General features: G+C 37.4%; 1 protein-coding gene across 1 annotated transcript in view; it reads right to left on the bottom strand.

Annotated features, from left to right (window-relative positions):
• Positions 1-782: 782 nt before the first annotated feature.
• Positions 783-24,438, bottom strand: part of CLOCK (clock circadian regulator) — a 139,121-nt gene continuing 115,465 nt past the window's right edge. Inside the window, exons 17-23 of the mRNA XM_028100556.2 lie at positions 22,156-22,256; positions 21,575-21,664; positions 18,243-18,395; positions 17,176-17,385; positions 16,255-16,457; positions 11,341-11,590; positions 783-8,462 (exon numbers count right to left, since the gene is read on the bottom strand). Coding sequence (XP_027956357.1) covers positions 8,283-8,462; positions 11,341-11,590; positions 16,255-16,457; positions 17,176-17,385; positions 18,243-18,395; positions 21,575-21,664; positions 22,156-22,256 — 1,187 coding nt within the window. The 3' untranslated portion in view covers positions 783-8,282. The remainder of the gene's footprint in view (positions 8,463-11,340; positions 11,591-16,254; positions 16,458-17,175; positions 17,386-18,242; positions 18,396-21,574; positions 21,665-22,155; positions 22,257-24,438) is intronic.

The raw sequence follows: 24,438 nt of genomic DNA, 5'->3' as shown, positions 1-24,438 counted from the left end.
CAGGCATCTTCTAAAGCCTGTCTTATTTTAACCCTCAGACAGCTCTGGGACACAGTAGGTACTAACAAGGTTTAAAAAAAAAAGTTGTATGGTAGAGCAGTGCGTCAAACCACAGTTTGATTCTAGAACCCATAACCACCGATCATGATAAGGCTACCTCATTTTATCACACTAACTTCAGTAATCACGGTCCTGTCAGTCTATTCTATTTATTCTATCCAAACAGCATCACCGCTTCTCCCAGCCTGCTATGTTCTTTTCCCACGTGCAGTAACTCTATTTAATTGTCTCTTAAAAGTAGCAATAGCACATATTGATGAAAAAGTCATTTTTGGAAACTTTTAAGGAGTTCTGTAGCCACCATAACAAGTGCAGTTACAGGGCAGTAAATACAATGCCCACGTGTGAAAATAAAACACTTTAGAGAAATTTCAGGCTAAGACCCCACACTATACCATTACTCCCCTAATATAGAGCCAACAAGTAATTACATCTTTTGCAAGAACAGAGAGGATAATTCCTTGTTACGAAAGTAGCTGGTCCCATCACAGTCCGGACTCAGCAGTGCAGACAGCCTGGCCCAAGAATGAGCTGATACTTGAATAACAGCATAGCTTTCTGAGGCACCACAATCTTGTATCAGGACAGAACTACTCACAGAATTTGGGAGCTCAGACTTGAAGCTACAAGGTAAAAACTGCTAATACTGTTAGACTCCATTGCTGAATAAAAGAAAAGGAAATGTCATTCTTATTGATTTTAAAATATTTAATAGTCTTCCTTTAAAATCCAAAATAATGTGATTCTTACAAGTTATGTGCCACATAAAGCAGGTGTTATTTTGAGAAATGCAGGTGATACGGAAAAACATAGCACTGAGGTATTTTTTTTATTTTTAAAATTGAATAAGGAAACAAAGTCTGGATCTAATTTTACATTTACAAAAAAAAAACCACTAATGCTACTGCTTGGCTCTTTTGCTAGCATTTTAGGTTCTGAATACAATTACAAAAGTCTATGGGAAAGAGCATTATAATTATAGTACATATAGTTTTAAAAAACTGTGCACATAACCTGGAGAAATGATCATACACCAAGATGCCTGAGTGGAGGTAGGCTAATAAAACATTTTACCTCTTCTCAGAGGACAGCTCTGAAAAACAAGTGTAACCAATTGTAACACCAAACTGAATGGCAATCAATAGTTAAGTTGGTAACATGATCCACATTTTATATAATATTGTACTTCCAAACACAGCTCATAAAAATCGTCAGAGAACCTAATGTAGCACCATGGAAACCATTCATTATCCCCTTGTGCTTCTGTGCAACTTAGGATTTGGGCAGAAGACAATACCTAGAAAATATCAGTCTCATTTTTGTAAATCAGTTTGGATTTCAGTTAAATGTTTGCTTTAGGAAAAGTAGGTATTCTTAAGATCTGTTAGCCATTTACAGCTCTACCCTTTTGGAAGTGAAGAACAACGGGCTACATCTAATTTTTACTTGAAACCAAGAGCCAAGCAGTAAGGATAGCAATGTCAAGAGTAGCACACCAAGAAACCACACAGAACATTAGGAAGAATTTGGTGTATGTTTTTACAGCTAATAACTGATGTTAACATAAATTTACAAAGATAAAACTTTTTTTGCACTAACTGGTTTCAATACAGCACTGAATGTGACTCATCTTTGGGCTTCAATCTCTACATAGAGTGAATGTGCAAGTGCCATACGGAGGCCCTTCCCCAACTTACGCCATAGTAAAAGAGATTTCAAAATTATTCTAGAATGGTCTAAGAATTACAGCTGTTCTGGCTGACATGAAGGAAAAAAAAAAAGACATTTCCTGGCCAACTGGTTTTGCTTGATTGTCTAGTTACATAATGCGTCAGTCTAAGGATAATCTAGCTTTCCCTCCATTTTAACTCTTCAGCACTGGAGCAACCATTGCCAGCAGTGAATCTGCACCGGTACAGACCAACTCAAAACACACATACAATATCTGAATGTCATTTTTAAAGCGATGTCACAGTTTGTTTCCTCAGAAACTTAAAAGCATACATTTGAAAACACATTTTCAATGTAACCCTCAGAGTTAAACACTTTTTACAAATCAATTAAATCCAACTTGTGGTTGACTTGCTTTCATTACCATTCTTGAAGGGGTCCCAAAAGCTAGACAGTGTGCCCTGCCCCTAGCCTGTGGGACTCAGGAGACACTCGGGGAGCCCTAACATGGAGAATTGTGTTCCAATGCATACTAGGTAAGAAACAGCCTCCGAATTTCTAGGCTTCAAATGCTCAAACACTACTTCCAGTGGATAGTGCTGTGTATGAAGGATTTTTGTTTTTAAAGGACCAAGCAACAGTCACTATATAAAAACGGCCAACATTTTTTGTTAGAAGAATACAGTGCACATACATTGTTCCACCTATATTTAAGGACTTTAAATGGACTGTAATATGGATATGATCGTGATGTCCATTAGAAGATGCTGATCGTCTTACTAACATTTCCCCAAATGGGCAAAACACAGGCACCGTGTGCCATTGGTTGTGTCATACTGGCCTTTGGCTGCGTTGGGGAAGTAATCATATAAAAAGTACCCATAAAATAGAAAAGGCAGCAAGTGAAACTAGAAAAAGGTTGGAACTATACAAAGCAGATTCGGAAGGAGTTACCTTTATTCTTTCTTAATTGAGTTGAGAACAGGCGGGAAGTGCAAGGGCATCTGGCTTTGGGCCCTCCACTGCCGTCCTTAAGTAACACAGATTTGGATTGGCCCGGGGAGAGTCCTCGTGAGGGCCCGAGACTGCGCCCCAGATAAGAAGAGTCAGTTCTTTACATAAAAGATTACGAAGCAAAACAAAACAAAACCACAAATTAAATACATGACACTGTGAAATCACTTTGATGAGAAAACAACACAAAGATATTTTAAAATATAAATAAATACATTTAGCCATTTTCATTCAAGAAACCCAGAGAACTGCTTTCAAAGCAATTGCGTCTTTAAAGTCACTTTCTAAATTCTTCCATAAATACTCACTATTTTGATTGTCACTTAATGCAGCACCTCAGTGTTTGCTGGTGGTGGTGATGGAATTCCACTTAAACAGTCTCTTCATAAACTATATCCTATTTCACAAAAGACCGTTTCCCTAGGAAAACCCAGTCAGCTTACAAAATATTGTTAAATACTCAAAAGCAGAACCTGCAAAGTATTATTTTATTTACGAAAAACAAGGAATGTAGTGTTAAATTACGACAAGGGGAAAAATATGCAAAAAACAGTCACATGGAAAGAAAGTTTTAATTTTTAAATGTCCACGTTTGCTTAATTTCTTGTGAGCTGTTCAATACTGCTTTAAATATCCTGAATTAATAACTATACCAACAAAATGCATCCCCGGTGTTTCCACAGGAGACATATTTAAAATAAGACCAAATTATACTTCTCTTCAACCAAAGTAGTCTTTTTCTCAGTCCTTTTTGTGCAAAAATATTACAAGAGCAATTCAAATGGAAACGCTGAAATGACATGCCAACATTTCAGAGCACATTTAAAACACCCAGAATAATTCTTGAAATTTTTATCGTATTCTAAAATATTACTACCAATCACTTTTAGGTTAGTTCTATACATCTATTCACACTGATGCAATTTTCCTAGACCTCTGAAAATAAACAGGCTCATTGGTCTCTTTTGGTGTCCACACAATAGGCAAGATAGGTTTACAATAGTGTCGAAATGGAACTAGGCATCTACAATCTCCTGACTCCAGCACATTCAAAACCAAAGTCAAAATTCATTTGGCTACCTTGAAATCACTCCCATAAACCTGCTACGGTTCACTGGATCTAAACATTTCTCAGAAATGCGTCATTTTTAAATTTCACCTAAGTGATGATTTGGGGATCCTTTAGAAATGGTAATGCCTAAGATAATAAACTTTATCAAAATGAAGAGTTGCAATAAAGTGCTTGTTACATTTCAAAATGATGCTTTCAGACTGGTACGTTATTTGAAGAGTGTGTGCTCGTCCTACAGAAAGGATCCCCAGGCGTGAGAGTTGGGTCCTCTCACCTGTCTCAGAAAGCAGCACTATCTTTTGGTAGGCTGGCAATAGGCACATTACCCATGCGGATGAGGCTCTACTAGTGCTATGGCAAAAGGGGGAGTAAATTAGAAAAGTGGGAGGCATGTGGAGGGTTCCTACATATTCATAGTTATATACAAATATATTAAATATGCTATAAAAATAGTCGACTCTTTTCCTTTGCATTTATTTCAGAAGCTCCTTTCAGAGGAATGCTCACCCAACCCAAACAAACTTAAAAGGGTCTCTCTCTCCAATTGCTAGTAAAATGGCAAGTGCCTTTGTGCTGTTTCTTTTCCACCATTTGGAAACTCCAATCCACTTACTCCTGGCTAGACTCACTCAGCAATAGTAATATCCAGTGTTTATACCTTCCAACATCGACTCCCAAGGGACGAAGAGTAGGGTCACAGATACTGGAAAGGTTATAGACTTGAATGAGTTTTACACAAATGTTCACCAACAAACTTTCAAACAGCAAAGAACCAGAGAAAAAAGGAGAAATGAGCAATACTAGAGTAAAATGCTATTTGCATTCCACCTGAAAAAAAAAAAAAAGGTTTACCTCACTGTAGTGGGAACATCAGGAAACAAGTTGAGTAATACCCAGTTTAAAATAATTTTCACCTGTCTGGAGCCAGAGAAAGAGTACTATTTGAAGGGGCCCCTTTCTAAGGCTTCTTGAACAAAGATTCCCCTCCCTTCAGCACAATGCCCTGCATGGGGCTGCACTCCTCCACACCCTGAACTAACTGCAAGCAGACTGCTTTAAGGCAATGACCAAAAACTCTAGTGCTTCGGAAAAATCCAAATCACATTTTCACTATTCTGCACTGAGTATTCTATAACCAACTATTCAAAGTCACTGGCATCCTCTTATTTCTAGTACATTCCTAAACCAAATTTAAGTGACAAAGCAGAGCATGGGATGCAAATGACCCCCTCAGCTTGGGACAGAGTTTGGAGACTGAAAGGTAGTATTTGCTCACGTGCGATCCCCATCCCTCATACTTGCTTTTTCTCCAATATATTCTACCCAAAAATCGGAGTAACTTTTGAGTGTCTAGGTTCTGGTTTGACACCACTCTTAGCAGCAACTTGATTGATCCTCACAGTCCTCACTTGAGTTGTCCAAAGCAGGGTGACTGCAGAGCAGCTAACGTTTCCCCATGGCTTCAACAGATTCTTACCTAAAAAGTGCCACCCAGAATAAGATGTTTTTAAGAAAAATTGAATCTCTATGAGAGTAAAGCAGAGGGAAGAAGATAATGACTTTTAAGTAGCTGAAAGGTGTCTCTATTTGGTATGTTTTCATTACGCAGATTTGGGATTTTAAGGAACAACTTTGGCTACAGAAATGAAGAACAGGCGACTGCCGAATCTTCATCAGAACACTCAAGTCTCAATGATGGGGTGGGGGGAAGGGAAGGGAAGGGACAGCTCTGCAACCCAAGTTCAAGGAAAGCAGGAGGAAAACAGAAGGAGCTAAGGTGGTTGATGCTCACTAGCTCTTTGACAACACCTACTGACAGCAGAAGGAAAGCAGCTGGCTGTTCTTTTAAATTAGGCAATCCATTCTAAGGGCAAAAATGAGCTGTGAGGAACAAAAGGAATTCTAAAACATTTTATCTAATTCTCCTTCCCAAATATTGACAAGGATGGAAAACACTTGAAGGAATTGGTAGAGGAGAATGTGAATAGTCTACAGATTTACCTTGTGGCTTGTCTTATGCTTTGCCTTTGTTAACCTAAGTACACAGTACTCACAGTTGACCATCTTTCCGTGTAAGTATGGTTATTTAGAGGATAAATCTTAATATAACAGTTCTTCGTATCTTTTGCTATCCATACCACTAGATATTGCCAGTAAACAAATGAGGCACAACTCAGATATATATGGAATGGCATAAGGTTGAGAAAGGCAATTTGAAAGGGGAGAAAATTAATACTGTTGCCATATTCTACAGCATCAAGCTCGTCTATGTGTACCTATGCTCAAGTTACACACACACACTGACAACTATTCTTGACATTCATGACAAAGTCAGAAATCTCTTCATCCAGATCATTTAGCTAGAAGAGGAGCTTCTTGATATGTTAATTATTGATTGGTATCTAGTGACACTTCTTTTGTAGAAGGGTAGGTACCAACTTTCTTTGGTTATTTTCTTTTTCAATATAACTTCTAATTTAAGTGTGGCCAAGTACAGTTGTCTATAGAAAGACAAAGTATTATCCCTTCGGGATGAGAGCAAAGTGGAGGACAGAAAGTCTTAAGAACTGAGCTTAAGAGCAATTCTGTAGTAGGCTGTTTTCATTGCTCAAAACCTTCTTCTGTTTAACAGCCTCAGTTTGTTATACATTTTCTTTTAAGGTCAATTTTGATATATTACAGCTTGCTATCCTCCCTTTCCTCAGTAATAATTTTTGATATTCTAATAAGGTATTTCCATTAATTTTCCTTTGCTCTATAGTTGTAAATTTAATTATTAGTACCATAAAAATCTATAAAATGTTTTATGTAATTTGTTGGAATTTATTACCTTTAGAATCTAATATTGCCAAATGAAATTTTAGTTCATGTTCAGAAAGCATGTGAGTTACAATATTCTAGTGTTATAGTGAAGGCAAAGCCAATTCCTACCCTTTCTTTTTTCTTTGTAAGAATATCAAGATCATATTGAGAAAATATTTACAGGTAATTCTTAACTGACTGTTTAGCTTGAAAGGAAGATGCTGATTTAGGAAAACAATTTTGTCATCACATCAATGACTCTGATAGTGTTAGGATGTCACCTTTTTTCCCTAAGTTACTTGTACCTCTAGTCCAAGAGACTAAAAGCAGTCTTCCTGGGAACTTAGGAGAATCATAATGGCACTGACACCCACATGCTGTTAAAAATGTACTAAAGGTTTCAAAACTGCTACTGAAACCAGACATTGAGTTCAAGATGGTGAGTTATCACCTGAATCAAAATCAAGGCACTATGGGTTTTTTTTTTTCTCTCAAATAACCCTGAATCATTTCTGACTAAAAGAAGCATTGAAATTGTGAAGGATAATAAAAAGATTCCAACAAATCCTAAAAGTTAAAATTCCCACCAGTGAGAATGTTAAAAAGTGCCTAAAATCTTTTGTGTGCAAATTTTACTCCTATAACTGGAACATTCTTGAAATGACTTTCAGGCTTATTGAAAGCCGTTTACACAACTATTTCCAACTATGAACTATATCAAAATATATGACCAAAACTTCCAACCATCTAAAATAAAGCAGTGCAAATCCTATTTTCAAACATAAATGAAAAATAATGAAATGAGGGATATTTCTGAGTAACTTGAAAATCCTGTTGCTTCAATAATTTAACCTGGAAAAAAATATCCATTCCCAGCAGCACATCATACCTCACTGAACAAACTGTGACATCACAGCCAAAGTATGAACAAAAAGCCTTGTGCCCCGGAAAAGTGAGTAGAACACCACCGTGTTGTAAACAAAAGGGGAAACAGAACGTACTAGTTTGCACATGGTGTCAATCTAAGGAAATACACCTAGGATAGATAATGCTTTCATGCAGCTTACAAAATGTTTTGCTTTCTCTCTTTTTATCCAGACATATACATAATTTTTTACAGCATCTGTACATAGAGAATTTGAACGACACAACATTCTGAAATTAATTACTATCCAATCATTATCTGAAAAGGGAGAGGGAATGGGGAAGGGGGCCTACTGGGTCTACCGGACCCTGTCTTCATGGCATCATTGTAAGCAACCCCTGACATGACAGTGGTGTGTCCTCTGTAACACTTGAAAACAGGCACAGAACCACTAAAAGTTACTAACATTGTTAGTGCCTTTCTGATTGACTGGAGGTCATGTTTCATAGCTGAGCTTCTTAACATTTGGCAATATACTCTTCCCATCAAAAAAATAGCTGGGCAAGTAAAACACTGTCAGAATTGGCTATGGCCCCCTGATCATCTCCTGATGGCTGGTATTTCATGTACATCTGTAGCACGAGGCAGCACTTTCCCTGCTAACTAATTCCAGAAACTACAACACTTAGCACTGCATCTTGTGAAACTGCTGGAACGTTTCCTTCTAGCCTCAGATCATCTGAGCAACTGCTATGGACAACCCCTACCTCCCCTGAGGTCAGAGAGGAGTCGTGTGTGCTACTGTGGTTGAACCTTGGAAGGATCGGTCAAATTGTCAGTCCTGGGCCGACTCAGCTGCTGCTGTTGCGGAGACGGGTGGTGCTGGTGATGTGACTGAGAGAAAGTGCTCTGTTGTAGTGGGAATGCAGCAGAGAGGATAAGCGGAGTTGAAGGATTCCCGTGGAGCAACCTTGAAGTCTAAAAGACAAATGCATTATGCAACACTGCTTTACCCCTGTTACACTGTCTACATCAAGATTTACTCAAGTTTTTACTCTGGATAGGGACAGAATCCTTTGATTCCACATAATCTACATCATTTTTATCTTCTCATTTAAAAATAGTATTTTGGAAAATGCTTATGAAGTTCCCCTTCTTTTTGAAAATATAGCAGAATTTTTTTTATTTATTTTTTAAGGAATCTGAGCTAGAGATTTCTTGGTATAGAAAGCAATTTATGTCTTGAGACAAACCACACATACTCTTTCCTTTTACAGATCCTAAAGGCCACAATTTTAAACAGAGAGTAAAACGTAAGCATAGCTGAGAACACATGAAACACAAATACTCTGAAGTCAAACAGACAATGCCTCCTGCCCAGGCTCATTCCGTTGGGTAGAGCAGCACTTCAGTAGCCAAGAGCATGGGCCACTGGGTTCAAACTCTAGCTAAGCCATTTCCCAGACTGTGTGACTTGTTCCAACTATTTACTTCTCTGGGACTCAGTTTCTCCATCTACAAAATAAAGACAATCAAAGTGCCTCCACACTGGGTTTTTATGAAGATTAAATATTAACATTATTATTTAGAAGTACCACAAAAATGAGGGCAAAGCTAGAGACTTAAGTCCTATATATGTAGCAGTGTGGTGTAAAAAACCAAACCAAACCAAACAAGGGCAGAGGATGTGAATCCAGAAGCCCAGAAGCCCTGGATTTGAGCTGTGCTTTGCCATTTACCACCTGTGTGACCCTGGGCAAGTCTCACTGTCATTGAGCCTGTTTCTTTCACCTGATTCCGATTTCTGGTGATACAAAGAAAGTGAATTTTTACAATGAATGTTCTTCCTCACTACTGACAACACAACTTGATGCAGGGCTCATAATCTAAACATGGGGCTGTGATAGCAGATCTTTGCAAACGTATAGAAAGGGCACACACACACACACACACACGCACCCACATAAACATACACACAAGGACAGATCCTTGAACCTTAAGCTTTGTCAAAGACCTGGAAAAACTTCTTTTTCTGTTACTTAGGAAAAGCTTTTGTAACATAAAGAACTCAGTATTTTTGTGAGCCTTAGGGGATTACAACAGAGGCATATTTTGGAACTAGATGTTATATAATCAGAAAAGCCAAACTGTATATTAACTATCTACAAAGAAGTGTATTTCTAAATGATATTGTCCATCTTCTTTCTTTAGGGGTCCCATGTCTGTGGAATTCTTTTTTCAGAAGTGAGGTTGAAGAGAGTGTTTGTTCTTTTAGGGGCCCTTGTTTCCTGATTTAGAAGATTAAGAATCTTAAGGCAAGTTCTCTCCTTTTTTAAGGTTTTGCTCAATTCTCATTGAGTATTATAATGAGATAATAGTTTATAACCTATTATAAATTCTTATTATTAATTCATTTATAACAACAGCTAACCTAGTTGCAATACAGGCTTCAGGTCTAAGATGCTGTCAGAGGTATTTAGGCAACTAACCTGTTTTAGTTTTCCGTTATCACCAAGTTAAGAGCTCTGTTTGCACCATAACACTAAGGGTGATAAGTTAATGATGTATTTATGCCTGAATATACAGTCTAATACTGAATTTTTTTTTATTTTTTAAAGATTTTATTTATTCATTTGAGATAGAGCGAGCGAGCATGAGCAGGGGGAGAGGGAGAAGCAGGTTCCCTGCTGAGCCAGGAGCCCGATGTGGGGCTCCATCCCAGGACCCTGGGATCATGACCTGAGCTGAAGGCAGACGCTTAACCATCTGAGCCACCCAGGCGCCCCTAACACTGAGTTTTCTAATCATACCATCTGTTCTGTAACTCTTACAACTGATTATATGATATGTATGTGGCTGGCCTACATGGAATGGTCTCCAAATAAATCCAGGCTAGCCTGTATTCAAAAGTGCTCCCTGTAGGCCAGAAGGGAAAAAGCTGGATTTCCAGATGTCATAACCTGCTACTATGCACTCCAGTGAGGGTACTGAGGTCAAGAAATGTATCCTGCTGAATTCCTAGCTGAGGATCCCAACCTAGGTAACTTTCTTCTGTATCCTTTAGATAAGTAGATCCAGTTCTACTGAGATATGGGAGATATGTGATGAAATATGTGTCTGCATTCTGGCTAATCTGAGGGTTTACTACATTAATCAAGACAGGGCTCATAAATGACAGCTAGTTCCATGCCTTGTAACTATGTTCAGTGATTTACACACATTGTTTACCCATGAGGTATGAACTATTAGCACCTCCATATGAGAGATGAAGAAACTGAATTTTAGTAAGTAACCTGCCAAAGGTCACACAGTATGTGGTAGAGCAGTGACTTGATCTCAGGGCAGCCTGACTTTGGAGCCCATGCTCTCACTGATGACAATACAGAGCCCGCCAGAGTAGTTCTCCTCTTACATTAACTTTTAACCAAACAATTATTATAAAATTTAATCCAACACAATAATTTAAGATAATGCCTGTAACTAATTTGTCCAAAAATTCCTTTTGATACCCCTGCCCTATAGGAGCGTGTGTCTGATGGGCTGCTGCAAGGAAGACAAGGTCTGAATTCCAGAAACTCCAGTCAGAGAGGGCTCTATATAAAGTACCTTGTTGTGAACAGCAAGTAGCTACTTATTCTATCCAGTAGTTCAGGTAACTGGGTATGTCAGTGGCAGAGCTAAAAGTCTTCCAAAGACCAAACAAGGGAAGAAAAACCAGCTAATCGGGACAAGCTTTCTACCCTTCCAGAAATTTAACTTGCACAACAAGCTTTTATGGATTTTTTTTTTTTTGATGCCTAATTTCACTACATCAAAGGAAATGGGCTTGGGAGAGCTGCCCCTGGGGGAGAAGTACCTGCAGAAACTGCTGCGGTGGCTGGGTCAGCGGAGCCTGAGGCGGCTGCTGAACTGAAGTGAGCTGCTGTTCCCGGGAGCTCTGCGGCGGCCGCGTGACTGATGGTGCCTGGGACGGCTGCTGTTGCGGGGCAAAGGTAGGGTAGGCGGTCACCACCGGACCCATGAGCATTGTGCTAGGTACCATGACCGCCCCACAAGCTACAGGAGCAGTTACTAATTTGGTCACAAGTTGCTGACCTTGAGAAAATCTGTGAAGAGGAAAGAAAGAAAAGAAGGGGAGTCAGAAGTATAAGGTACACATTATAAAAGGCAATGGGCTGAACACTTCTCTAAGATAACACCCAGTGATATTGCTGGTTTAGTTTTTAAAAGCTGTACGTTCCAATTTTGTTTCATGTTTCTATTTTTTATTTTTTATTTTTAAAGATTTTATTTATTTAATTGACAGAGAGAGAGAGAGACAGAGAGAGGGAACACAAGCAGGGGGAGTGGGAGAGGGAGAAGCAGGCTTCCTGCCGAGCAGGGAGCCCAATGCGGGGCTCGATCCCAGGACTCCAGGATCATGACCTGAGCCGAAGGCAGTCGCTTAACCAACTGAGCCACCCAGGCGCCCCTCATGTTTTATGTTTTTAAAGATTCCTTTGGGAATACCAGTAAAACAAAAATGTATGTAGCAAAATGAAATCACAAACAAAAATATAAATTCTTTGGATATCCATATGCAAAAGAATGAAGTTGGACCTTTACCGTTCACCACATAAAAAATTAACTCGGAATGGATTAAAGCACTAAACATAAGAGCTACAACTATGAAACTCTTAGAAAAAAACAGGGAGAAACTTTCATGACACTGGATTGGGCAGTGATTTCTTGAAAATACAGGCAACTAAAAAAAAACAGATAAACTGGACATCAAAATTAAAAACTTTTGTATATAGGGGTGTCTGGGTGGCTCAGTCGTTAAGTGTCTGCCTTCAGCTCAGGTCATGATCCCAGGGTCCTGGGATCGAGTGCCGCATCGGGCTCCCTGCTCCACTGGAAGCCTGCTTTTCCCTCTCCCATTCCCCCTGCTAGTGTTCCTGCTCTCATTATCTCTCTGTCAAATAAATAAATAAAATCTTTAAAAAACAAACAAAAAACTGTTGTATATCAAAGGACACTATCAGCACAGGGAAAGAGAAACCCACAGAGTGAGAGAAATTATCTGCAAATCATATATCTGATAGATTATATAAAACAATCCTATAACTCAACAATAAACATCTGATTAAAAAATGGGCAAGAGTCTTAAATAGATGTTTTTCTAAAGAAGATATACAAATGGTCAATAAGCAAATGAAAAGATGCTCAACATCACCTATCATTAGGGAAATGCGGATCAGAACCACAATGAGATACCACATCACACCCATGAGGATGGCTATTATAAAAGAAACAGAAAGCAACTAGTGTTGGTGAAGATACGGAGAAATTGCAACATACACTGCTGGTGGGAATATTAAAATAGTGCAGCTACTATGGAAAATAGTAGGAATGTTCCTCAAAAAATTAAATACAGAATTACCATGATCCACCAATTCCATTTCTGGATATATACTCAAAAAGAACTGAAAGCAGGATCTCAGATACTTGTACACTCATGTTCATAGCAGCATGATTCACAACAGCCAAAATATGGATGCAACCCAAATGTCCATCAATGAACGAATAAACTGGTGTATTCACACAATGTCAATGTGTGAAATGTGAAACTGGTGTACTCAATGAAGTATTATTCAGCCTTAAAAAGGAATAAAATCAGGGCACCTGGGTGGCTCAGTAGGTTAAGCATCTGACTCTTGATTTCCGCTCAGGTCATGATCTCAGGGTCCGGAGATCAAGCCCCACACTGGGCTCTGAACATGGAGCCTGCTTAAGATTCTCTCTCTCCCTCTGTCCCTCCCCAATCTCACTCTCTAAATGAATGAATGAATGAATGAATGAATGAACGAATGAATGAATAAATACCTTAAAATAAAAGGAATAAAATTCTGACACATGCCACAACATGGACAAACCTTGAGAACACTGTGCCAAGTGAAATAAGCCAGTCACAAAAGACACATATATTATATAATTCCATTTGTATCTAGAGTATCTAGAGTAGTCAAATTCATAGACTTATGTGCTTAGGAAGCAGAATGGTGGCTTCCAGGACCTAGAGGGGAGGAGGAATGGGGAATTATTGTTCAATAGGCATGGAGTTTCAGTTTGGGACTAAGAAAAAAGTTCTAGAGAGTGATGGTAGTGATGGTCCCAACAGTATAAATGTACTCAATGTCAATGAAATGTACATGTTGAAGTAGGTTTTAACATGGTAAATTTCATGTATATTTTACCACAGTGGGAAAAAAAAGTTTTAAATCTGTTAAAAAAAATCTTTTTATAAAATTCTAGGTACTCGGGGAGTCAGCTATATGTGGCATGTGTTCACTTTGCTAATCACGAATAAACTTAAAGCTATCATAAGGGATTTTTAAAAACCTCTCTAGGTTTACAAGAAGATACTTACACTGCAAGTTGTATCTTATAAACATAATTCAAAATTAAACGATCTTCTAGCAGTGAATAAAAGTACCCTCAATTTATAAATTCACTGATATAGCACAGTACCCACTGTGTTAGAATTCATTAATATTCACTCCCTCCCCACCTTCCTTCTTCTATTTTAATAAAAAAAATAACAAAAATGGTAACTGTTCAGGGAACAATATTATTTCTATTTGCCTTTTCTGTGAGATGAAGTTAGTTTCTAATATTGGCCATTACAGAGCTATGACTCCACTGTGACTGGAGCACAACATAACTGCAGTTATAAACTGTGTCAAGTACATAATGGTGTTAAAGTTAGGAGAAATGCACTTTATTATTGATGTGGTCCATAAGACAAAGTAAATCTGTTTTTGAATCCACACCAAATCTTTAAAATAAAATACACTATTTTATATACTTCAGGACTGAATGCATTATTTAATGCAAAAAATATGTATAAAAGAATTTAAAAATTCACATATGAAGAATAATGCCCAAAGAAAAGTAACATTTACAAAGTGGCTTGGGCACAGAAATACTAAACGCTCATTTCTCTGTAATCTTAAAAGAAACTCCCCCAACTGCTCATTGGTAAAATGTGATGAGAATACTTCATCCATCTCTGGCACTAAGAGACATTCTTCAATCTACTTAATGCTTAACTTTCATTTCTGTGACTTTGTATATACTATTCCCTTTGTTTAGAACACCCTTCTGAGACTCCCTGTCACATGAAAAAGTCTAGCTCTTTAAGACTCAGGACAAGGACCTTCTCTGTGAAACCTGGCCTTGACCACACTCCTCTCTTCACCCGTTTGCCTCAACCCATAAAACTGCTCACTTCCTTTTTTTAAAAACCTAGGAAGAAGTATTTATCATGCCAAATAATACTGATTTGTTTAACCTTCTATGGCTTATGAGTCTGATCATTCTCTTGGGACAAAGAATGTGCCATACTCATTTAAGTAGGCACTCCAATATTTGCTGAAATATATATTTTCCCCTCAAAAAAAAAAAAAGAGGTCCACAAATAGTTGGTAAGTTGTATCCTCCAAAATGCACATCAGCATTCTAGATTAATGACATCTTCCTCAGGTTTTAAAAGTAATCCTCTACATTTCTATGGAGCACATTCATAATACTTCCTTTTAGAATTCAGAGCGAAAAGTTGGACTTCACTTAAGGAACTGAGTTCCAAACAGAAGCAATGAGTTCTCCATGCTCTCATTGCCTGTGATCCTGCAGCTTCTTTATTCTCTGGAAATTAATAGGATTTTAATAAAACCTACTAAGCAGTTTGATACAACAAAATTGTATTATAAAAGCAGTAGCCTACTTGTATTGCAGTAAAATAAGTAAAAACTAAAAAATTTTTAAAATAGAAATTTTAAGACCATATAGATCCTGTTGTTAAAAGCTTCCCAAAAATATGAAATAATGACATTTCTTCAAAATATTTGTTTCTATGTCAGCTATTTGGACTGCCCACTAAAATAAGTCATAAATGGTTGTTTTTCTAGAATGGCCCAAAAAAGTTTAGTGTACTATAAATTTAAGCACTTGAGTTCTGAAATCAGATACCTAGGCTTAAATTTAGAAACTACTCATCACCCCCTTAACTACCTATAAGCCCCTAACCAAATTACTATAAACTCACTCCTTTCTTATCTGGGAAATAAAAGACCCAACACATATTTAAAAAAAAAAAAAAAAGAATTAAATGAGATAGTGTATTTTGAGCACCTAGTACAGTACTCAACAAACTCAAGAAAGGTAAGCTACTTTTATTCCATAACCTATATAAACTATGGTAGTATAAACCTTAATCATGGTTACTGGATGAAAACTCATCAACATTTGTATTAAAACAAAGTTTCATAGTCATACAAAGCCTGTCATAAAACTCCTATTAACAGTGTGCTATGGATATTGAATTCTATAATATTTGGTAGAACATTTTTGGACAGGAATTCTTTTATTATAACGTCCTTAAACAATGGACATACATATTCTGCATTTTTCTTTTCCTATTTGAGAGACAGAGAAAGAGAAAAAGAGCAAGAGAGAGCACGAGCAGGGAGGAGAGGGAGAAGCAGGCTCCCCACTGAGCAGGGAGCCCAATGTGGGGCTCGATCCCAGGACTCTAGGAGATCACGACCTGAGCCGAAGGCAGATGCTTAACCAACTGAGCCACCCAGACACCCTTCTGCATTTTTATTTCTAATTCAAGAATGCTGGCAGGAGTTAGCTACAAACTAAAATCATATTTTAAAAAATCAAATTACTGTTTAATTAATCAATTTTTACAGCTTTGGAATGACTACTGAAATATGACAACCACCTGATCTGTCTGTCCTGAGTGAACGTAGTTACTGCAGCACTCTGGGTACTGTTCTGTGGCATGCTAGACGGAATCTGGACCATGCTTCCAGCTGCCGGCTGCGAGATCACCATAGTGTTATACAGTGGGGCTGTGAGAGTGCTCTGTGTCTGACTGGGAAGAGATGTTTGTTGACTGTGCCCACTCAGTACATTTTGTTGACTCTGCCAGAAAATAGAAGACATTACAGATGAATTAAACGAAAAAAATTTTTTCAGGAAATATGCATCCACTATTCATCATTCTAACAATAGTTGACATGACCAAAAAAGAAGAAGCAGGACATTACTCTGAGAGAAATCTAACTACAAAGGAAAAAGACTTGTAGTAATCACAAAGGAATTAGTCTTCAATATAATGCTGGAATATAAGCTATGAACTTTAGAACTTCTGTTAAATGCCCAAAGTGAGTGACTGACATTAGACATCTTTATAGATTTCACTTGAAGTCTTGGGATTTACAGTCACCGATATATACCAATTACCTGCATCAAATTTCCTGGAATTTACATGAAATTTCCTAGAATACTGATTAAACTATCACTATCATTAACAGTTTATTCTTCACATATAGTAACGTGTTTCCTGGTCAGCCTCTTTTGTAAGTCAAACCTTTTTAACATACAGAAGTAGTCTGCATGTTCATTTTAAATGAACTGCAAAATTTTTTAATGTCAGGATACTGAAAGCATTTATAACATCAGCAATTTAACAATTCGGCACAAAATATTTTAATGGTCACCCTCAAAACTAAACTTCTGATTATTACTATTCAAGGTTAAAATATGGAATTATTTCAGATAGACCTTCATTTTTGTTTCTACAATAGTATACATTTCAATCACTCAACACTCCAGAGCCCACCACACTTAATACCATTACCTGACTTGATGTACTCTGTAAAGTCTGCTGTGGTATCATATGTTGAGTTGTGCCAATGTGTCCAGTATTCATTCCACTTTGAATTTGGTTAGTTTGAACGACCTGGCCCTGCATATTTATAGGTGTGAGTTGCTGGATGTTAGATGAATTTCCAGAAGAAAGTTGAACAGAACCAAAACTCAAACCAGGGGTTGACTGTTGTAAAAACATCTTTAAAAATAAAGATTACATTAAAATGAGCTTTGTAGATTAAAAACGAAGAAGAATGAGAGCAACTTAAAAAAAGAAAGCAAAAACAAGCACAAATTAAGTTTAAAAAGCAAATAACAGGATGGCTAAGTTGTTCTGAGTGAACAATTAGCAATAAACAATTACTGGATAAAATATAATTCTTATTTGTTCTTCCAGTCATCCTAACCTTATCATGTTTCCAACTGTCAGAAAAAGGGTGATAAATTTCAAAACCTCTACTTGTTTGAATATTTTACATGTTGGGCATTGTTTGTTCTACCAGGTAGCATTACTCCAACTCAGTGCTACTCAAAGGTCTGTGGACTGGCGGTTCTGCATCACTCATTGTTTATAATGTATGGATTAGATAGAAGTAGCTTTTTTATTCACTTTAAGTTTCCCTTCTCCAAAATTTTAGTCTCTTCTGAGAGATACAATTTTAGTGGCCCCATCCACTGATCAAATAAGACTAATTCGAATCATATCTACTGGAAGTTTACTAAAACAATGATTGATGATTGATTTATAAACTCTGTACCTACATATACCTAAAAGTCTATAATAAAATACTGTATTATGGGTTTAAGTTTACGAAAAATTAGACTGCTGAAAGAGGACTCTAATCTGGAGAAACAAGGATGTTGATGGAAATACTCTTAGGAATGAATCAGACTGTAAATGCAATCATACTGAGTAGGTAATCAATGAGTATTTACTGAACTAAATTGATGAAATGTTATCTCTTGCTTCTCATTTTTAATTAAGAAAAGTCAATTTTCCTAAGAAACCAAAATGTGAATGACATATTTTGCTTGTATTCAAATATAATATCTTACCTGCAGCCCTTGACCATGGACCATTTGAAGCTGTTCTTGAATTTTTCTTAGTTCTTCTTGTTGTCGATGAATATTTGCCTCTATCATCCGTGTCCGTTGCTCTAATTGGTCTTTTAGATGTTGCATGGCTCCTAATTGAGCTGAAAACTGAAACTGAAGTACCATGTATGGGAAAAGTGTAACATATTTTAGAATCACTTTACTCTTCATAATTGTGCAATGTGAAAAATAAGCAGTATATATCATGAGCTAAGAATGTTATGCCAGTTTTCAATGTATTGCCTCTCAGCTCATAATTCACCCACCTTTGCTTGGCCTTGTGCTACTGGAGCTGGACCCTATAAATATTTCTCCTTTGTCAGCAGACACAAACTTAGTCATGTCAGTAGATGGAGCTAGAGGGATACTGTAAAAGGAGGTGGCTTTCCAGCAAGTCTTACTGGCATCCTTATGGGAAGCTCCCCTGCAAATTTTGCTGGTACCCCAGCAGGTGGCTTCCTGCTCTCCAGCCCTGGTCTGTGGCACCTCAGTGAACCTCGCTCTCATCCAGTGGCTGTAGCCACACCAGCCCCAGTGGGAACTGGGCTTCAACCTGGCCTGGAGGAAGAAGAGTTTAGGAGGGTTGCGGGCGTTTTCCAAGTCGTTCCTTCTTTGCATACTGTACTCTCCCTCTCACAGATAGTGGATGCTCTCTACATCCATTATCCCTGTATTATTTAGGATTCCCTGTTAATAACTTATTACCCCTATTTCAAATTTCTGACATGGCTTCTGACTTCTGACCAGATCATGACTGATTACAAGTACACACTGGCATTCGAAGACCAGAGCTCAGTTGGTTAAGCCTGCAACTCTTGATTTTGGCTCAGGTCATAGTCTCCAGGTCCTGAGATTGAACCCTGCATCGGGCTCTGCACTCAACACAAAGTCTGCTTGAGATTCTCTTTCTCCCTCTCCCTCTGCCCTACCCCTGCCCGCTTGCTCTCTCTAAAATAAGTAACAACAACAACAACAACAACAAAAAGACCAGAGCTTATATTGTGGCTCTACCATTTCCTACAAGTTACTTAATTTCTATCATTTAACAAATGAAAAAGTAGCCTGCTCCTAGAGTTATTCATATCAAATTCTGTCATCCTTAGAATGTCCTCTTTGTACACATCATTAAAAGGTTGTAAAAATCTAACAGATAACTAGCCATATTTTTACTCGTATTTTCAACTGAAACTGTTCTCAGACAAGCATGAAATGTAGGCTTTTATAGACTAAGCAATTACGAATGAATAAATGCATACATGAATGAAAACAGTTATTCTACTTCCAGGATCTTCAATCTTATTTCACGGTTTCACTTGAGTCATAAACAGCTTCTATTTACTACTGCTTGAAATTTAGCCACACTTAGTGTTTCATTACTTAAGTGTATACATGCTCATTTAATTATTTCCATGAATATTTAGCACAGGATATAGTATAGCAGAAAGAATTCCAATTTATTGGAAATGTGTCTTAATCTTAAAACAGTCTCCTACAGGGGCGCCTGGGTAGCTCAATTACGCATCTGCCTTTGGCTCAGGTCAAGATCCCAGAATCCTGGGACTGAACCCCACACTGGGTTCCCTGCTCAGCAGGGAGTCTGCTTTTCCCACTGTCTCTGCTCCTCCCTACAACTCATAATCTCTCTCAAATAAATAAAATCTAAAAAAAAAAAGTCTCCTATAGTGAACTGCATCTAAAAGTGAGCAATGCCCTCCCAAAAGCTTTTTTTCTCTATCTTCAAAAGTTTGTGTTGAGGATACTGAATATAACCTGTCAAAAAGTACAGAACTCTGACTTCTGAAGTTAACAATTATAAGATCATATATTAGATTACACTAAGTATGAGAAAATATTACAAATTTTGTACTCAGCTCCCTCATGTCTTTAAAAAATATTCAAAATGTTGTATTTTATCCTAACAAAAGTTATTTATACCTTTGGGTAAACATTACATTGTCATCACTTAAAGGATTTCTATTAAATGCAAATAATAGATACAAACACAGAAGGCAGAATAACAGGAAATAAAATTATAGAACTAAGAGGCAAAGTATTTGGCTTTATCACTCAATGAAATATGAGATCTGAATACTAACATTTTTGACATAGTAGATATTAATTTCATGAAAATATCCCTTTAAAATGTTAATACTCATTCAGTATCTTGAGATTAGTGAACTAGTAATTGAAAGTATGTCTAATATTTACATTAAAATATCTGTTAACCTTCAGCACAAATGTTGATAAAAACTATTACAACTACAGGTAATATTTAAGCACCTTACATGGTCATTTGTTGCTGGAAGTAAAGATTATGATGTTTGGGTAATTTACAACATTGTCAATATATTTGTACAGGTGTCATATAATGGCTAAAATTATATATGTATAATTTAAATAATAACCATATAAGACAAAGGTATTTTTAGAAAACCATTTTTACCTATTGTTAACTATCATTATTTGAAATACTGCTAAGTCAAGGTATACTGAACTAAACAAAACAGTCTGGATTATTTTTACCACTACTTAGTATTTTTTAATGTGTTTGAGGCACTGAATGAATGCAGAGTCATAAATTCCAAGTTGGGAAGTTATCATCAAAAGTAACTTAGTGTCACTTTTGTTAACACCTCTCCTTTCTCCTGCTAATGTCTATATTTAGGACTCAGCCCAAGCAACAGTTCTTCCAGAAAGTTTTCCTTCACTTAGGCTGAATTAGGGGTCCATCTAATCTGCTCACATATCAGCCTATATACATTGAGCCTATATACCTTGAGCACAGACTATATAATACCGCACTGTAGTTCCAGGTCATTCCTTCTAGATGTAAAAAAGTCTCATAGTTTACATGTATTTGTATTTCCGGCACCTGCAATAACTCAAGTTATCTCAATAAATGTCCCATATCTGAATGAATGAATATATGAATAAAATTACTATGATTCTTCCAATATTCACAGGAAGAACAAAAAGAAGAGCTATATTTCATCTTTAAAAGCTTTCTGTCTGCAGTGTCTCTCAGTGGGGGTGTTATAGCATATAAACCGGGATAATTCTTTGTTGTGCAAAACTGTCATGCATCCTGAAAGACAACTAGCATCCCTGGCCCTTGCCTATTAAGGGCCAGTGATACTCCACAATCACTGACAATCAAAAATATCCCCCAGACATTATAAATGCCAACAGGTGAGATTCACCGCACTAAAAGTATGTATTTTAAAAAATCTCTATTAGCTTAAAACAATTTATCGTTTTAAAATACTCAACTCAAACAAACAAACAAAAAATACCTGGGACATGCCTTGTGGAATTGGTAAATTTGCAGCTTGAGACATCGCTGGCTGTGTTAACAATTGACCAACAGACTGGGAATTTATGGACTAGGAAGCAAAATAAAAAATAACACTGGAGTGATGATTATCCCCAACCATAAGTACTTCCACCAGAAATTCCACCATGGTATCTTTATAACTGAACTACAATTTGCCTCATAACATTTTTAGCTATGCCTATTCCCTACTTATCCTTTTATCTTCGAAGTCATCTGCCACATTACCTTGCATGGGTTCTCAAAGTTAAATGGACATAATTGAAAGTGATTGGTATTCGAAATTAGATATGAAATGGCTCTAAATTAATAGCTTTCCTTAATTAAAAGAAATTATCTAACATTTTACCTGAAAAATAATCAAAAGGAGTATGTTTGAGAACTATTTCACAAAAAAGGAAAGATCTCGAGCGTTATTTATCAACAGCTATTTTGATCTTTATAGAAAGGGGTAATGAATTAATGAATTTTTAAAGATTTACATGATTCCCCCCCCTTTTAATAAATCTTTATTCAGAAGAATACTACCTAGATAAAGTTTACCTGACTACTAAATGATGCCCTCCTTGGCGCCATCTTTTCATGAGCTGGTAAATGTGGTCTGGGAGGAGTGCTAGTGTCCGTTGGGATCTTTGTTGGTGTTGCTGAGGTTCGTCAACAAAAATGAAATAGTGTTAGTACTTTATAAAATATAATTTGCAAAGATTAATCTCAAAATGGATTTCAATGAATAAAGATAATCTTTCAAGTATTTTTCTAAATTATTTCATAAAAGTGAAGTCTATGACAATAAAAGGATTCATTTTAATTACTTCTTTCTTAGGGACAAAGAAAATATCTGACATAGGAAAACTTCAAATTTATAAATGGTTTCTACACCTAGAGATCAATAGTAAAAACAACCTAATAATTCAATTTAAAAATGGCCTATGGACTTGAAAAGACATTTCTCCAAGAAGATACACAAATGGCCACCTAGAATATGAAAAAATGTTCAAGGTCACTCATCATCAGGGAAATGCAAATCAAAACCACAATGAGACACAACTTCACACCTGACAAGATACCTATTATCAAAAAAACAAGAAGTGTCACTGAGAATGTAAAGAAATTGGAAACCTTCCACACTTAAAATTGGTGGGGATACGAAATGGTGTAGCCACTGTGGGAAACCATAATGGAGGTTTCTAAAAAAATTAAAAATAGAATTACCACATGTGATCCAGCAATTCCACTTCTGGGTATTTATCCAAAAGAATTGAAATCAGGATCTCAGAGAGATATTAGCACTCCTATGTTCACTGCAGCACTATTCTTAATATCCAAGATGTGGAACAACCAAAATGTCTACTGACAGATGAATGGAAAAACAAAATGTGGTAATATGTATACAATGAAATACTATTCAACCTTTAAAATTTTGCAAGATATGACAACATGGATTAATCCTGAGGACATTATACTATGTAAAAAAAGCCAATGATGGAAAGACAAGTACTGCAGGACTCCCTTATATGAGGTATCTAAAATAGAGAAATTCATTGAATCTGAGTAGATTGGTGATTGACAAGGGCTGGGGAGATAGAGGAAAATAAGGAGTTAATAATCAATGGGCATAACATTTCCATTAAGTATGACGAAAAAGCTCTAGAGATCTGCACTACAACATTGTACCTATAGCCAACAATGATGTATTGTAAGCTTAAAAATTTAACAGGATAGATCTCATTTGAAGTATTCTTACCACAGTAAAATAAAATGTATAAAAAGAGAAACATAGCTACAAAGGGGAAACTTTTCCCCCTAATATTTAAGAAATTCTATGTTTAACACTTCTTTAATAGTATACCCATGGTGTTGAGTGGTTCCAACAACCTTTTTCCTTACACAGATGTAATACCCTGGGAAGTGAAACTACTAAACCCTTTAAAGAAAAAAAGGTTACTAATTCAATGATAATTATGCAAGTCTTCATTGAAAATAAGAACTAAAAATAACTTTCAGGGGATAGTCCAAGATGGCGGAGTAGGAAACTTTTTTTTTGTCTGGCCCCAAGAATTCAGCTAGACAGCTATCAAATCATTCTGGACACCTGTGAACTCAACTGGAGATCTAAGAAAATAGCTGCAACTCTACAAATAGAAAAGCAACCACTTTCTGTAAGATAGGAGGTGCAGAGAAGTGAATCTGAGACCATATGTCTGAAGATTAACTGCGGGGGAGGGAGCCTCCATAAGCCGGCTACTGGAAAGTGATATAGCAGTGGAGCGCAAAATCAGAACTTTTAGAAGTCTGTTCCGGTTAGAGATGTCCCTGCATGAAAGGTGCTCAGGTGGCAAAGCAGGGCGGAAAACTAAGTGGGACAGTGTGGTCTCAGGATCCCCAGGGTCACAGGAAGACTGGGAGTGCTGAGTGCAGCCGAGTTCCCAGGCATCAGAGCAGGTAAGTTGGCTGTAATCACTGAGCCCAGGAATTGGTTCCCAGCTTGTCGTGCCATATACTACAAACCGGGGCACAGCAGAACCCCGGCGAGACCCCCCCACCCCCACCCCAGGAGGATCGGCATGAGTGTGTGCTGCAGGAGTCTTCAGGGTTTGGAGACTCAAAATGGGGTCACGTGACCAAGACAGAAACGTTGGGTCATAGGCCAGGTGAGCACAGAGTGCAGCCGGAGACAAGAGAGACCGTAGTGATTGACTGCTTTTCTTTGAGGGTGCACTGAGGAGTGGGGCGCCGAGTTCTTTGCTCCACAGGACATTGGGAAACCGCCATTGCAGCGTGGAAAGCCTTCAGGGAACAAAAGCCACAGGGAGCAATCAGGTGCAG

This window comes from Eumetopias jubatus, unplaced genomic scaffold, assembly GCF_037043125.1.
Source record: "Eumetopias jubatus isolate StellerSeaLion01/CBP00866 unplaced genomic scaffold, mEumJub1_p1.0 scaffold_2, whole genome shotgun sequence".
Lineage (NCBI taxonomy): Eukaryota > Metazoa > Chordata > Mammalia > Carnivora > Otariidae > Eumetopias > Eumetopias jubatus.
Note: the sequence above shows the minus strand (reverse complement) of the source record. Positions and strands in the feature narration are given on the sequence as shown.